Source organism: Monopterus albus, unplaced genomic scaffold (assembly GCF_001952655.1).
Source record: "Monopterus albus unplaced genomic scaffold, M_albus_1.0 scaffold99.1, whole genome shotgun sequence".
NCBI classification, from domain to species: Eukaryota; Metazoa; Chordata; class Actinopteri; order Synbranchiformes; family Synbranchidae; genus Monopterus; species Monopterus albus.
Window position 1 is genome coordinate 1,103,042 of NW_018127979.1, and position 17,052 is coordinate 1,120,093.

The 17,052-nt window shown below is 38.8% G+C and overlaps 2 protein-coding genes across 2 annotated transcripts; both read left to right on the forward strand.

The window, feature by feature from the left end:
• Positions 1 to 4,698: 4,698 nt before the first annotated feature.
• gpr183a (G protein-coupled receptor 183a) lies at positions 4,699 to 8,780 on the forward strand. The gene is made up of 2 exons (XM_020609470.1): positions 4,699 to 4,897; positions 6,364 to 8,780. Exon 2 carries the CDS (start codon positions 6,381 to 6,383, stop codon positions 7,488 to 7,490), a length of 1,110 nt encoding a protein of 369 aa, XP_020465126.1. The 5' UTR covers positions 4,699 to 4,897; positions 6,364 to 6,380; the 3' UTR covers positions 7,491 to 8,780.
• Positions 8,781 to 12,058: 3,278 nt separating this feature from the next.
• gpr18 (G protein-coupled receptor 18) lies at positions 12,059 to 16,716 on the forward strand. Its single transcript, XM_020609298.1, has 3 exons — positions 12,059 to 12,139; positions 12,805 to 12,856; positions 13,213 to 16,716. The coding sequence occupies exon 3, from the start codon at positions 13,220 to 13,222 to the stop codon at positions 14,234 to 14,236; it is 1,017 nt and encodes a 338-aa protein (XP_020464954.1). The 5' UTR covers positions 12,059 to 12,139; positions 12,805 to 12,856; positions 13,213 to 13,219; the 3' UTR covers positions 14,237 to 16,716.
• The last annotated feature ends 336 nt before the right edge of the window (positions 16,717 to 17,052 follow it).

Sequence of the window (17,052 nt, forward strand, 5' to 3'; positions counted from 1 at the left end):
GGTGGAGCTTTGGTAGGTGTGTTCTACAAATTTAAGCAGGTGCAGGTTCTCTGTTTATAGTGCAGAGTCCCATATTTAAATGTAACATTTCCTGAGCTTTTGAAAAAGCTGCCCCGTGATCTCACATGTGTGTCATGAAGAAGTGTTTGATTATTGAATACTGATGTTGATATCTTTGTAAAATTCATTTGTGATACTGATGTTGATATCTTTGTAAAATTCATTTGTGATTTTCAGAAAAGAAATAAATAACTTGTTCATTTAGGAGTCCCTGAAATTCAAATACTGACTCAGTAGGAGACCATTTTTCACTGCTTTTAATTTTGCACTTCATTTGCTTTTATTTTTCTTCCATTACCCATTGACCCATTGACCTTTAGCTGACTGTAGCAGACTCTACAGACACTGATGCTTCAAATTTTCTGGAACAAAGTATGCCCACCTCTAGTGGAAATTACACTTAGGTTAGCCTGAAGTAAAGGGGTACAAAGGATGGTGAGAACATCCAGAATCCACATGCAGGTGTACAGGATGTAAATGCCACCCTGATAGTAGGCGGTGTCAGATTAATCACACCATGTCTAGTCAGGCAAGCAGCCACACTGAAAACATCAAACAGTGCACATTTTTCTCAAGAGGCCCTTTGTGGCTGATACACATCCATTGGTGTTTCTCGGATCCAAGCATCGTCTACCTACTTGAATGACACCATAACAGTTTATATGCCATAACCATGATCCTTCCCAGACATTAACATTCTGCTGTTGTGATGCACATTATTGTATAACAACAGCAGCAAAATTCAAAACTGCCAACTATAAGAAACACATGCGTGACTTGGAGCTCAAAAGCATCTTGTAGCTTGTATATAGCAAGTTGCTTTTTTTTTAAGGAGGGCCATGTCCCAGCTGCTCTGTCACCTGCCACGATGACAGAGCAGGGCTGCAGCATTTAAATAACATCACAAACAATTAAATGAGACAGTACTTGTTTTTAATGGTAGCGTCCCCGGCTAATAGATGGTCTGACTGATGGTTCACAGACACTTCATTAGAGTGTTGTTTATTAGAACATTCTAGAGATTATGCCAAGGAATGCCATTTAAATTCAGTGGGACAGGAACCTTTGACCTTCAGCACCATAATTAAACTTTTTGGGACAAGGCTGATGTTACTCTGTACTTTTCTGTCAACAAAAAGTCCAGCAGAATGTTCGCTCATTTCTTCAGCACGATAGGCAGTAAAACATTAGTGATTAAATCATTTCTGTAGTCGAGAATCGAAGAATGGTTTCCTAACCACTGACTTTCAGTGGTTGTATAGTATCTGTTCTAGGTACCCTCGATGTCATTACAGCTGGGAACAGAACATCTGTCAGAATATTGTGTGCAACGTGTTTTAGAGGAGAATTTGCCTGTGACAGAGCAGTTAGGACATTGCTGCCATCCTGTGACTCACTGGAATCACAACACAAGGCTGTGTTCTGTGAACACACATCAGGTGCAGACCCCTGACTTACATTGTTCCCTTTCATGTAACAACAGCTGCAGTACTTGTTTCCTGGTTTGAAACAGTTATGATGTAAAGTCTTGTATATTGTAATTTGTGGTATTTTAATTGCACTCCACTTTACACCCTTGATTTAGGGCTTATTATTAATGATTTATATTTTTTGATAACTAGCCAAATACCGTTTTGAACAAATTGTCATGGCACAGCAGCAGTAAGTGGATTAATAACTACGATGTTATCGTTACAACACGTCTTCTGCTGCAACTGCATCCAGTTCCTACTCAGCCACAATTAAAGGGCCGTGCAGTTGTAAGAACGTAAACATTGTAGGTCAGATTTTAAATGAAACAATGATTTTGACATTAAAATGCTAAGTTCCAAAGGTGTTAAAGGATGCCCACACCAGTTTTGAATAGAAAAGATTGTTTAAATTAAATCAACTATGCTGGAGCACAGAGCAACACAACAAAAATGTGCCACCATCATACACATTGTGATGGTACAGTACGTTATGCGTGACTGAAAGTGAAAGGTAAAGTTGAACAGAAAATATTATACTTAAAAGCTCTTTAATATAATTTTATGGCTGTAAAACTGTAGAAGCAGAAACTGTCTTAAAAACCTGGTGGTTGCTTTATTTACATTTTTACACCAAAAACACAGTCGACTCTTCTGCATCATGTCACATTTCACATTCATATCTCACTGCTGATATCAAGTGTTATGAAATCTCATAGGTTAAAAGTCTAGTTACTTTGCTATGAAACCATGATTTTCGGAAAAAATAAGAACGGCCACAGACGTTTCCTGTGCTAATGTTGCAATCTTATCTCAATCACGTGTTGTAAAACAGCATTGTTTGCTACTTGACTACTTACATCGTACATTCAGCTCTGCGCCATGTTTGGTACCAAACACACAGAATACAGCAATGCACTCAAGTGGTACTTACATACTTGAAAAGTATTCTGTGTTCATTTCATGCAGAGTAATCTGCTATTTCAACTATCAGCTTAAACCTAAAAACCCTGTAAATATTTTTAATATCCTTAAAATTATATCTATATTAGGACTTCTATTAATATATGGAGCAAAGAAATGGTTGTGGACATTTTAAAGCACTCGCATAACACCACCTCAGAAGTGGTCTCTGTTATGTTCATCTGCCTTATAAACTCCTGGCATGCAGCCTATTCTGTAAATTAGAGCATCAACTGAAGGTACGTAAAGACTCACAGTGTACAATATTTCAACAGATAAACATCAAGAGAACATCCTTTTCTCAAGACTTCCTTCATTGTACAAATGGTGTATGAAACAATGCTTTCCTGAGAAATATGTCAATGGTTCAAGGCAGTTGTGCTTTTTATTATTATCAGGACCATAATGTCTTCATTTGAAAATAAGAGGACTAAAGGCATGCGATTTTATTTAGTTAGTAATCACAGCCCCATTGTCTTCTATGAATAGCCATGAATATGAATAGCCAAAATGCCATGAGTGTTTGTCTGAAGCCCAGTGACTCAGACCCACAAGGCTGGGCCATGAGGAAGCTACTCTGCTTCCTCTCCCTCACCACAGAACTTGTTTTGAGCAAAGAAAGGTTGTGGACAATTTAAAAAGAAGAAGAAGAGGAAGAATTACAGGACTGTTGCAGATATTTAAATCATTTTCAACAGCATTTAACGACTCTTCATATTCCACACGCAGGAGCTTATTTCTTGCTCTGCTGCATTAAGGGGGGGCGGGGGTGGATCAACACTAAGCACATTAATTCTGAGAAATCTGTGGATTGATTGGAAAAATCAAATGTGCACATATGCACACGCTACCTGCGGCTTCACAGGTTATATGCTGTAGGAGAAAACAAAAGGTGGGGGGAATTAAAGGTGTGAACACCCACAGAATTGCGGCTGGTACATGGAACCTAAATCATGTGAACAGAAACCTCCTGATACAAATATTTTTGGCTACCCTTTTTTTTATACAGTAACAAGTAACGTAAAGTGTAACTAGTCACATTTCGAAGTCTTTTTTTTGACTGTAATATATTGAGGTTTGACCACATATTACATCTGAAATACTCTGATCTCTCACTTAAAAGAACATTTGTGTTTTCACTGTGTGCTTCTACTCCTGCACCTTATACAGCAGCATAGAATATGTTCACAAAGGCCTTTTGAAACTGTGACATTACTGTGCACTCACCACAGGAAGCCACTGGTGACTTGGGGCATAACTGTTGGAAGAACTACTCAGATCCTTGTAGTAAATGTAGTGATAACAAGTCCTGCATTCTAAATGATACTTATGTAAAAGTGCAATCAGCAAAATATGTAAAATAAAGAGACGCACTCAGTTTGTAAAACGACTAGTGCCCTGCAGTTGGTATGGAGTTCATTTTAATTACTTTATATACTGCTGAAGTAGTTTGAAATTTCTCCTCATTTTAATCTATAAAACTGTAAATGTCACACTTTTAATAATCAGATTAACAGAAAGCATCAGCAAATAAATGTACTACCTATAGCTGTCAGATAAATGTATAAATATAGTTTTAAAAAGTTGCATAGCATGATATTCAAATACAGTACATGGTCAGAAAAGTAACTGGCTACTTTCTACCACAACATGCTCAAGTGCTTGAAAAGAAATTACTGGAGAAAATGAGTCATAAGTGTATCTGAAAATGCTTCTGAGCTCAAAACAAAAAGGTGTTTCTGGACCAAAGAGGAAGCTCCTGATTTTGATACAACTCATTTGCCTACAAATGCAAACTGTAAAGTTATGAACTAACTGGGGATTATCCGAGAGAACAATGGTGTAGCTGTACCACAATAACAAAAAAAAAGGTCATGGTAAAATGAATCTCTACAACCAGCTCAAAAAAAAAAAGAAATCTCAGGGCGGTCTCATGCAGGCAGCTGAAACCATAGGATTATACATGGTACAACACACTAGATGAAACTACATATGCCTTTCCCAAACGTCACAGATGATTCAACTCCCACAGTTTTTGTAGGTCACAAAAACAAAATGACATATTATGTACGTCAGATTAGTACTCACATGACAGACACTTTTTTAGATAAGTAGGTGTTGCAAAATTATGCACAATGACATATTTTGAGAGCTTTAGCAAAAGTGAGAGAGACAGACAAAGACAGAGCATGAGCGCTACAACAGGATATTTTGTCACTATGGTTACTGGCAGCAGATACGGATCTTGACTTCTTTACACCATGCTGTTCGCACTCAAGGCAGAGTGGCTGTAGTACTGTCAGGACACCTCTTGTAATTTAGAGAAACACTTTGCACAAGAAGTTCCATGTCTTCTGGATCAGCGTGATTTTGGAACCTCTGAAGAAAAACATTCCACCTGTGAGGTAAGTCCATCCTCTGGGGTTATGGGGAATTATTTACTGTGAAATGTGAAATAGATTAGATACTGCGTTGGAAATGCCGGTAGATAATACCTACAGATGCGTATGCATATATAAACACACACACACACACACACACACATTTATTCCAGGGTGAAAGCAAATCAGCAAATACATTTACAACACCCATGTTTTGAAACAAACCACTATTACAACTGAGCCTTACTGAAATAAGTACAAATAGAAAAATATGGATCTTCACGTAGCTAAATATGTTTATACAACATCGTTTTGGTAAAGATATTTTAAAATAGAGTTGCTGCATATTTGTCCCACATATCCTTTTGTCTGCATTAGCCAGGAAACGGTTTTTCCCCTGCACCACGTGCGCGAGGAGATAGCTATAGCATGAGTGGGTTATAATTTTGGCGCAAACATATGACTTTCCAGCTGCCTACCATTTGAGACTGAGCACCCTGGGGAAGTGGACTTCCTCATCTACAATGTCATATCTGAGTGTTTTCGTGGTACAGGTGCGAGAGTGTTGCAGTTGCAGACAGAATCACAGCAAAGCCTTGTTATTCAGTGACTTCCTTCATATCACTTAGGGCTACAGACATCATCAGAAACCCCCCAAATATACCCTGTGAGTCAAATATGCAGACTACAGTGGGGAAATGTTATATTTTGTAAATGGATTGTCCTTACCACCTCTGCTTTTTTCCCTTCTTCATATATAAAAAATCTAGAAATGCAACCTAAAATTAATATAAGATCAGATCATCAAAACAGATACACACTGGACTTAATGCTTAAACTTTCATCTTTTTTTTCAGAAATGTGAAGGTTTGGTTGTGGTTGGTAAAACTGAGGCTAACATAGAGGCAGAGTTTGGGCTCAAAAAGAACCACAAGGTGGCAGCATACACCACACAAACTGTTTGTGTTTGACAGGTTGTGCCCTCTGACTGCTGTTCACCTACCTGAAACAGTTAGTTTTGGTTAACTGAGAGAAAACAAAAAAAACTACAGTAACTACACCTTCATCTTTTGTGAGAGCTGTGAATATGAGAGCATCACATTCAAATTTGTTTTACATCATTTCACAGTGTAAGAAAACATTATATTGTTGCCATGTTGCTGTATTTTTTTTAAACGAAACTGTTCTTCATTAATACAAAAAAGTGCACATAAATACAAAAAAGGCTTAAAGAAATGTTTAATGGAGCAGGAGACTGGAAACTGTAATGACATAGTGCGACTTCCTCTTTGAAAGCAGTATATTAAACATGTGCCAAGATGTAAGTTTCATTTCATCATAAATGAATATGTTTTATTACACATTTTAAAATTCACAACATGCCTGATTTAGTTTATTCTTACTTTAAGCACAGTATGAGGGGGAAATGCACAGTGAAATGTAAATCTTTGAGTTTAATTATAACGTTAACACATTCTTTCTTTTTGCAGTTACTGGTTGCTAAAATATGATGGGTTCTACCACTGTGCCTGTGACCTCCACCCTCTCACTGAACAACGACTCCAGCTGTTACACCCTATACACCCACCGGGACAAAGCCAGAGTCCTCATGCCTCTGTTCTATTGCGTTGTGTTCATCGTGGGGCTGTTCGGTAACTGCCTTGCCCTCCACGTCATCCGTCCCAATCTGAAAAAGATGAACTCTACCACCTTGTACTCCCTCAACCTGGTCATCTCAGACATCCTCTTTGCCCTCTCGCTGCCTTTGAGGATTGCTTACTATGCACTTGGCTTCCACTGGACTCTGGGTGAGTGGACGTGCAAGATCTCAGGCCTCATCTTCTATATAAACACCTATGCGGGGGTCAATTTCATGACCTGCCTCAGCATAGATCGTTTCATTGCTGTGGTCTTGCCTCTGCGCTATGCCCGACTCAAAAAAGTCAAGAACGTGTACTACATTTGTGTTGGCGTGTGGATGCTGGTCCTGGCGCAGACCCTCCCCCTCCTCAAAATGCCCATGACGCACATGGAGCATGATGGCTTCATCACCTGTATGGAATACCCCAACTTTGAGAAGGTTGACCATATTGCCTCTATACTGATTGGTGCCGTCTTTATTGGTTATATCATTCCTGTGGTCACCATCCTGGTGTGTTACTCTGCCCTATGCTTCAAACTCCACTTAAGAACCAAAGCCAACCCTTTGAGAGACAAGTCTGGCCGGAGCCGCAAGGCCATCGGTGTGATCTGCTGTGTGTCCCTGGTGTTTGTTGTTTGTTTCAGCCCCTATCACATTGACATCCTGCAGTACATGATGCGCAAGCTAGCATCGAGCCCCGATTGTGCCGACCTCACAGCTTTTAACATATCATTGCACGTCACCGTGTGTATGATGAACCTCAACTCCTGTTTGGATCCATTCATCTACTTTTTTGCCTGCAAGGGCTACAAGAAGAAACTTCTGAAGATCCTGAAGATGCAGATCAGCATGTCTTTCTCCAGCGCAGTGAGGACATCACCTGAGGGTTCCTCCAAGGATGTTATCGAAGGCATCAACATGCAACTCAACAATTCTGTGTGTACACACAGTGACCGACTCACAGAAAGGATATGATAACAGTAAGAATGAACTGAAGAGGTTAGACATCAGAGTAGCACAAAATGAGAACATTATGCCTCAGTTTTAATCAGGACAGGGTCTCAAGCAAACCGCAAACACACTCCTCATGAACCAAGGCAGCTACTAAGCATCAGGATTAAATTAGTGTCCACAAGTTTGTTTTTTTTTAAAGAACATCAACAAAATGACAGTTTACAAAAATTTCAGCACCTGTTGTGTTTAGAGATTTAATATTAGTGAATTCCTCAAAAGCAGAGTTGAGGCAGCTAAGGGCAAAAAGGAAGATACATCAGAGTATGTTTTTATGCATAAAAGACAATGAACATGTGAAACTAACATATTTCTAAAAGTAATATACTCTGAAGCTCTGAAAAGTAAAGTTTAAAATAACAAGTCAGTGACATTACAACTAATCACAGCCTTTATGAACTGAAATGTTTCGGTAGACACAGGTATGAGCTTCATTCCAAACGGAAATCAAAGTTCTCTCAAGTTCCAGTTATGTACAGTTATAATTAAAGCATGAACTGGGCTGCACGCCTGTCTGAACCTGACCCGTGCCATGCAGACGGGTCCCGTCAGGCTCGATTTGGGTAGCCACACACTAGGTGTAATGTCTCAGAAAAGTGATAAAGTGGTCACTTATTGCTGTATGTTAGCTGCTTTAGCATTCACTGACTCAGGCTGAAACTAAATGAGAACAGTGATGCTATTTTATTTACTAGCTTAGACCGTTTTCTGAAGTGGTATCAGAATACAAAATTTTCAGTTTTGTTTTAAATTCAGTGTGGCAGCATTATGCTTATTAACATCAGATGTTATTTAACTGGACCACAAGGCTGTTTAATCTGCACAGTTAATCAGTTCTGTTTGTGCTAAGGCATCTCCAGCAGCTATTTTATGTTTCATGTGGTATTTTGAAGTTTCAAATTCAATGCTTTATAATTCTATGTGCGTAACCTGCGCACACTAAACACATATGACAGGTTGCATGAACAATTCTGATTGAATTTAGTAAATATTTCTGTCTGTGTGAGAATTTGCCAGAAACAATGTATATTTTTAACATTTTGTCTGCGCAGCTGGCAACCACCTCCGAATCATAGTCTGCACTCCACTCCATCCTTAACGCCTCATGTCACAGAGAGTGGTTATAAGATTGTTCAGCTATGAGAGATGGTGAATAATTTAAGATAAAATGTTTTCCGGTGCTTGAAAGTTGTTGTAAATGAGGCTGTTCCTTTGCTTAGTCTGCTAATTGGTGATTTGATATCCATTGTAAAGTTCAAACATATTGGATTGATAAGAGAAATAAAACATTTTTATATGTGCAAGAGTGAATGTTATTATGGTAGTGTACATATCGGATATTCCCAATTATTTACTTTGGAATACAGCTATGCAATTATAGAGAGTGAATAGCCAGCAAAAACAGAATCACTATCTTCCCTCATGTATCACCTTCATACATCTGGCAGCCTCAACAACAGATGGTACAACAGATATGACTGAAAACAAAACCAGACAAAGCAGTGGAGGAAAGTTCAGCAGCAAAGTGCATCAGCAGAGCCAGTGGCAAAGCTTGAGCACTGAACAGAACGCAGTATGTTTTCTCTATAATATTCCTTGTAGTAAAAGTTTCAGCTTCACAATGACAGCAAGGTGGTTAACCGAAATAAATATATGTCCTAAGTTGCAGAAACTTTGATGTGGAAACTTGAGCACAATAGTAAAACCCCAGTACAAATAGTCGGTGAATTGTCTAAGAACTGAAATCAGTTGTCTTTGTCACAATAGAAGGGCCCAAGGCAAACATGGCACAAAGACAAAGACCGGGATCGTGGCAGGCCTGATAATCAGTTAATTCAGTTATTTTTTAATTTTGCACTGGTGATTACACACCTGCACACTCACCCACACACAACTGGAAACTTTACGTTTGATCTCAGTGTTTTTATTCCGGTGCCAGGAAACTGTAAAAAATGATGAAAAAATGTTAATCAGTATTGAAAGTAAGTTTATTTAATTAAGTTACTTACTAGGTACTTTTCAGAGTGAGATTAATTAAGGAGTTTACACTATAATCATACGACTTTATTGCTCCTGGTGGGAAGTTCACAAACTACCCAGCAGTGTTCATACAGTATAAGGTAGTTAACATTAGCTCTTCCTTTACTAGCTGCAACATTAACTGTGCTGTAAGCAATAATTAGAGTCCAGTAATATGATATATACATTAATGTTCCATTCTGCATAATGATTACTTTCATTCTTAGTACTTTCAGCATATTTTATGCTAATAATTGTACTTTTACTTAAGTAACAATTTGAATGCAGGACTTTTACTTGTATTTTTACACTGTGGTATTGTTACTTTTGCTTAAGTAAACAATCTGAGTACTTCTTCCCCTACTGCATATAATTGCCATCTGCTTTATAACAGTATTTTTTCCCATCGCATGATTTCTTTACAGATTAAAGAAAAGTGCTTGTTTTAAAGGGACTGGCTGGAAGTGTGGGAGAGCTCACTGTCTTTACACCTTGTAGATCTGAATACATCAGCAACATATATCAATAATATCAATGTATTGTCCAGAAAATGAGCGCAGCACCTCAACATCCCCTCTCTATCTCTGAATTTGTTTTAACTTGAGTCCCTCTTCACTCAGAAATGTGGCTTCCTCACTGTCGCTTCACACTGGGACCTCGATGCGCAGCCTTCTGGTGTCACTCTGACACCAGAAGGCTGATTTTATTTCTCTGATGAACTGGGAAAACTTCCTCTGCACTCACATTAAATCTCAGATCAAGACGTATATGCACAAGCAGGATTTTAAACTTCTCAATCAGTGAAATGGAAAATAAGTTATTTTAAGATGTTCAGTGAGGTAATTACGCTTCTTTGTAGATGCACCATGTCAAACACAGTTTATTACTAAGAATTGTTATATGTCTTTAAACATGTATGAATGTAATCTTTAACTTCTGATTCAGTAATATAATTTTAAACTATTCTACTCTATAAATGTGTAAACTCAGCTTAGATAAGCAAAAATGTTAACCAGACTAGAACTTCTTATTTTGCAGCTCATGTTAACTTATTTTGTGCAGCAATTGCTACAAATAAATGTTCATATAATAACGTGGTCCTGCAATAACAAGAAATGAACAATGCCAAAGGTAAATATCATTACTAGAGCCAGACTGACAGTTTGTAGTATTTCTACTCAGCCTCTAGAGGGCAGTGTATCACATGGTAAAGAGGTAATGCAAGAGATTGTACAATGGATTTTTCACAGGCATCATACATCTAATCTCAGAATGGACAAACACAAAGAAAGAAGGACAATTAATTATTTTGTTCAAATTTTTACTTTTGTTTGTGATAATAAATAAGAATGGCAGAGCATAAAATTAAATATTTAAAACATTTTTTTGAAAAAGCCATAACCTGATGTCTAGATATTCACAATCCACTTACACTGTTTATCATTCGAGTGAAGAACTTACTAAGGCAACCACATGACAAGTATCAAAGAGAGGAAAACAACACACAGACTGTTGTCATAACAACATATTGCAATGAACACAAAGTACCATCTGGTAGGAGACTTTTAAGACACATTGAGAGGACAAGCCGATGGATAATTATTTCCCAGGAATAAGAATTAGCCTGAATGGGCGGCTTCCATCTAAACATTGTGCCTAAAATACATAGGTAAAAATCATGTAGTGAACATGGAAAGAGGTTCAGCATGTAAGCTGACTAAATGGCAAAAACCTGTATCCTCAAAACAAAATATATAACAAATAGAACTGTTTATGAAGGTTAAATAGAGTAGACAGTGGAGAGAGGTGAGGGGACACAAACAGGAAATGCTCTGTATTTCATAAGGTCTATAAATGCAATGAAAAATACCAGTTAGGAGACCAGGGGGGAAAGTTTTGATTGCGCAATGTTCTTTGAGCCAAACATCCTAATTTATGGTTGTTATCAGCTCACACACACATTAATCTGTATTCAATTCGGGTCCAGACTGACCTTGAGTGTTTCACCTGAGGTATGCGCTTTGCATCCATTAAGTCGACGTGGTATAAAACCATCTCACAGCATCAGCGTGAAGTGTCTATTACCACCGTCTTATTTCCTGTTTATATGGCAACTGCCTCAACATCCTGTTTTTAATTACTTCTCTCCAGCAGCAGATGCTTCTCACAGCAACCTGCTGTGGATTACTCCCCTGAGAACTAATGTGCTGTGACAGACCCCACTTTTCCAATCAATAACTCGCCCTAAATCTGCCATCTCTGTGCCTGCCAAACACACTCCCACTTCTAATGGCACATCATTTTCTTTAAGGGGGTGTAATTGCAGACTTTGGAAAGCTATAGCCCTTTGTGTTCCGACTACGTAGATACTGTAAAGGAATCTAAAGTACAGAAACTACAGCCCACAGACAGCACAGGAAGTGATGGGGGCTTTACACTGCGCTCAGTCTCACCACCATTTCCATCATTTTACCATTTAAGAAAGCATTCACTTCCCTGTTTTGGCTGTTAGAGCAGTATGCTCAGATAACTCGCTGCGCCGCTTCATAAACCTGTTGGTGCAAGCTCGTCAGGATGTTTTCTTGATTTCTGTGGTAAGTTTTTTATTGTACAGGCAAAGCTAGCTGATCTGTTTGACCTTTAACAGGGGGACAAGTCACTTTAGCTTTTGTGTTTTATAGCTACTTGCTGTTTGTGTGTTTTAGAAGAATCCGTTTTAAATCACGTAGTGTTTGTTGTTCAGGTTAACTGTTTTTGTTTTTTTTTAATGATCACTCACAACTCACATTATATACAATAGACAGTACAGAACAATAAGAATGCCATTTTTAGTACGGAAGTCACATGATTTCTTATCAAGACACAGCATCTCACTTCCACATTTGTACCCCCACCACAGTTAATTATTTCTATCCACACTGTAATGTACAGAAGATACACAGCATATTTGCTCTTTGCTTATATGTTTAATTGTAAACAGGCACGTCTAGCACTCATTATCTAGTTGCCTTCCTCTGTGCAGCTGCAGCATTTTCAAAAATAAGTATTCAAATGATCAAGCAGCAGATTCTCAGAATGTAAAACAGACAGGTCCATATTTAGAAGCAGCCTCTGGCCATTTCAGTTCCAGTGTTTTTTCTGCAAACCAATTTGTTTCATACATTTTGTTCTCATTTGAACACAGAACTTTGCTTATATTGTGAGCTGAAAAGAAGTTTATAAAGTTTTTTCTTTTTTGCTTTGTTTGCTTTTTTCTTAGAAGTTGACCTTCTGTGGAGTAATGAGGAATTCTTTCTACATAATGTTCAAAAGTAAGTTGCATTACCTAGTCTTGCTCATTTGTAACTTTAAAACTCATATAGTCAAAACTTTTATTAAAAAAGAAATTGTTACAATTTTGTAGCTGATGGTACGTTACAGAACTGCTCCTCTTAGATCTGATTAGTTCCACATGTGCCGTCTTCCAAAGAGACACAGTAGATGGCCAAAATACCCTTTTTTCCTCAACAAGACCTTTCTAAAAGCACACGACCTTTCAACATAAATGAAAGACTTCATGAAAATAAATGGCCAATAGACAGCAGAGGTTTGTGACACAGCAAAATAATTTAATGGAGACAATGTGTAATCATTAATTAACAGTGTTCTTTCTGCTGAATTCCATCAGTTTCACTATGCTGGATCTGAACAACTCCAACATGTCTATGGAGTCCAGGCCCGTGAGCCTGGAGCAGGAACCACTGCATTACCGCATGGCAGGCCTGATCTTCTACAGTTTTGTCTTCATCATAGGAGTCATAGTCAATCTCACTGCTCTGTGGGTGTTTGCCCTCACAACCAAGAAGAGGAACTCTGTCACTGTCTACATGATCAACGTGGCAGTGGTAGACCTCACCTTTATCCTTCTGCTCCCCTTCAGGATGGTTTACCACCACCAGGACTACTGGCCTTTTGGAGACATTTTCTGCCGTATCAGTGCTGCTCTCACCATTTTCTACCCCTGCATGGCTCTGTGGCTGTTTGCTCTGATCAGCGCTGACCGCTACATGGCCATTGTACAGCCAAAGCACATCAAGGAGCTAAGGAATGTCCCCAAGGCTGTGGTGGCAAGTTTGGGGGTGTGGCTCATGACTCTGGGCAGCACTGTACCCCTGATCTTTTCTGAGAATGACCCCGATCGCATCTCCAACTTCACCACCTGCATCAAAATGCAAGACATCATCTACATGCGCTACGACAACCCTGTCAACTTTGTACGACTCATTTTCTTCTTCCTGGTTCCCATATGTATGATGATCGGCTGCTATATTGTCATTGTGGATAATCTGATCCATGGCCGCACCTCCAAACTCAAACCTAAAGTGAAACAGAAGTCAATCCGGATTATCATCACACTCATTGTCCAAATATTGGTGTGTTTCGTGCCTTTTCATGTGTGTTTACTGTTCCCTTTGCTGGGGAATGGCATAGACGGGGGATTTCACACATGGGCAGTCTTCACCACATTCCTGATGAACATGAGCACAGTGTTAGACATTATTTTGTACTACATTGTCTCCAAACAGTTCCAGGACAGGGTGATCAGTGTGATTCTATACAGGAACTATCTGCGAAGCGTGAGGCGAAAAAGCAGGCACACACACACAGGCAGCATTCGATCACTAAGCAACATGAACAGCGCAATGATATGAAACAAGCGTCAAACTTTCATTTCAAACAGCACATCTACACTATAAGTCCTGTGCACGCTTTGGCACAATGTAACACTGAATGCATCACCATGTGCATGGTTTATTAGCAAAAGGATCAAAACTTGCAATTAATTTCCAAGGTGTAATTTACACTCACAGTATGGGAGTGCGGCTGTTGTGGCAAAAACATCTGTGTTCAGAGCTGATTGACTCACCCATGAGACTTGAGATGTTTTCTGTGCATCTTTGCTCTGGCAGACACAGCACGGGTGGCTGTGGCTCAGGTGTAACACATGCAAGCAAAAATAAAGCTTGCAATCATTTAAAACATAACTCACAGTATCTCAGTGTTGGCTTTGTTATTATGTAAAAACATTCAAACTCCTCTCAGTCATGTGAACCAAGAGCTAAAAGGAGCCTTAGAACCACCATGGGAGGAAACCAACAGGAAATAATGGTGGGCTCTTCATACATGCAAAGGTCGCTCCACCACACTGTATTTGCAACTTCACTTTTGTAACACCTCAGTGTTTCATTATGACTGAGCAAAGATAATTATAAATGCTGCATGAGGTCATGCAGATGAGATGCAGATGAAAAAGGTTTGTTTGACTGGTGCCACTTCTCTTTATTATGTTTTTGGGGTTTAATGCCAACCACTTTGTCCAGGACACAGTTATAATACACACCAGAGGTGTCCTGGAAGTTGCTGAAACTGTACTGTCCAGGTGATGGCAGCATGGCACAGCTAGCTCCCATTTACCTGCCAGAGCACATCAGAACATTGCTTTTCTTTACTTTTAAAGCAGGTAGTGCAAGATTTGTTGTCTCTCTGCTTATTATTAGATTTGAACTGTCATTACCAAAGCCAATATTTCAGTTTGGATTGTGTGAAATAACCAATCCACTTCCTCTCAGGGAAGTTAACTACAGTCACAACAGCTTCCTCAAGCAGGAATCGGACTGACGAGTGTTTTGTTGCGATGAAAACTGTATTGATTAGATGTTAAATGATTCAGACACTTGAAGTGCATTTACAGTAACATCCTGAAGAGATGTCAGAGAGGCTATTTACAAGATTTAAAGCAGCCTTAACCTTAAAAAAACAACCTTTTTTGGACAGAGAAACATTTGAGTCAGACTCTGCTAAAAGTATCATAATACAAGATCTAGCAATTTATCAACAATTTATTCCTCAAATGACAAGTGATGAGTTAGAAGGTGCTGAAAGTGTGACAGTTCTATCTCTGTAAAGAGACTGTTTAATTTAAATGAAAAAAAAATCTCCTGTTTGAATGTGATGGTTTTGAAAGCTGTCCTGAACAAACATCACCCGAGCTGAGATTTGATTTGGTGTTGCCAATTGCTAAAATAATCAAGTTAGTGTGTCTGTCACACCAGCACAGTCTTAACTGGATTAGACAGCAAGTCAGTGTAGCTGAGTAACTATGCAGTGTCAAGGCACCCTGTGGTGTAACCACATACAATATCAATTCCCAGAACAGTTATTGTACTGTGCTGTATTATACTGTGCATTTCCTTAATGAGATTCTGGTTTTATTCCTGTTTTTTCACACCTCTATAAACAAGCCCAGTTAAATTCTCACTGTTAATGTAGTGCAGTGTTAAAAGGATAAACTACACTGAGAGTCCATATGGCACTTCTCTGGTCTGTACTGTTTTCATACTGTAGTCAAGACATGACATTCAGCGGTGGTAGATTTACACTGTTTAATAAGAGGAGGCAGAGTAGAACTTACAATTTACATGGCATTCTGGGAACTGCAGTTCATCGTGATAGGTTTATTGGCTGGTGGACTACAAGTGGATTTATAACCAAGAGGTCGAAGGTCATATGAAACATCAGAGGGTCATCTATCTGTCCCACCTGTTAGCCATCAAAGAAAAACCAGCCACGCTGCTCACAGCAACTGGCATTTAAAACAATTAAGTTTCCTGTCAAGTCCCTGTGATGAATTATCCGGAAGCTTTACCCACTGTAATTCTAAATCTTCCCAACAAGTGCCTTTGTTGTAGAGAAATTAATGAAAACAAGATTGTCTTTCATAGGAGCTGATCTAACAGCGCGACAGCCAGCTGCTCTTCTTTGGGAATAAAAACAGTCAGCATTAAACACAGCTCAGACAAAATACTTTTTTTTCTACCACTCGTGTGGAAAACAAATCAGGCAGCGAGCGCAGTGGCCATCTGTTTTGTTATTTGATATGTGTGAATACATGTTGTAATGACTTTGTTTGCGAATCACTCTGCGCGGCAGAACACACAAGAGCTCTCGAAGTGCTGGAGTGTTCAAAGCTAATCATATAATTGGACACAATAGTCGATGACAAATGGAGACGCTTGGAGCCAGCCAGCTGGGGAAGTGAATATGTAATCATTGTAAAATCATATCATTTTTGCATATTTGAAGACAGCTTAATAGAGTTTGCATGTCAGCACCGAATCAAGTGATGATCAGAGACAGTTGTTTTTTTTTTTTTATTATAAATGTTGGACTATTGGACTTTATCACAATTAAAAATGTTTCTCAAAAGTTTGTCTCATATGTTGATTTGTGTTTCATGTTATTATGAATGTTGAAACTAGTTTGCGACAAATGATCCTTCTGAATATGAACATGGGAAAATAGCACAGCAGTAAACATGATGAGTGATACAGGAATGATTCCCGGTTTGTACGCCAAGGGGTTAAATAGTTACAAGTGTTGCATTAATGGTAGAAATTTAGAGCCACTCCAGGCGATAGTAGCACAGATCCAAATTCATTGGTGGAAAGTAACTAAGTACATTTACCCA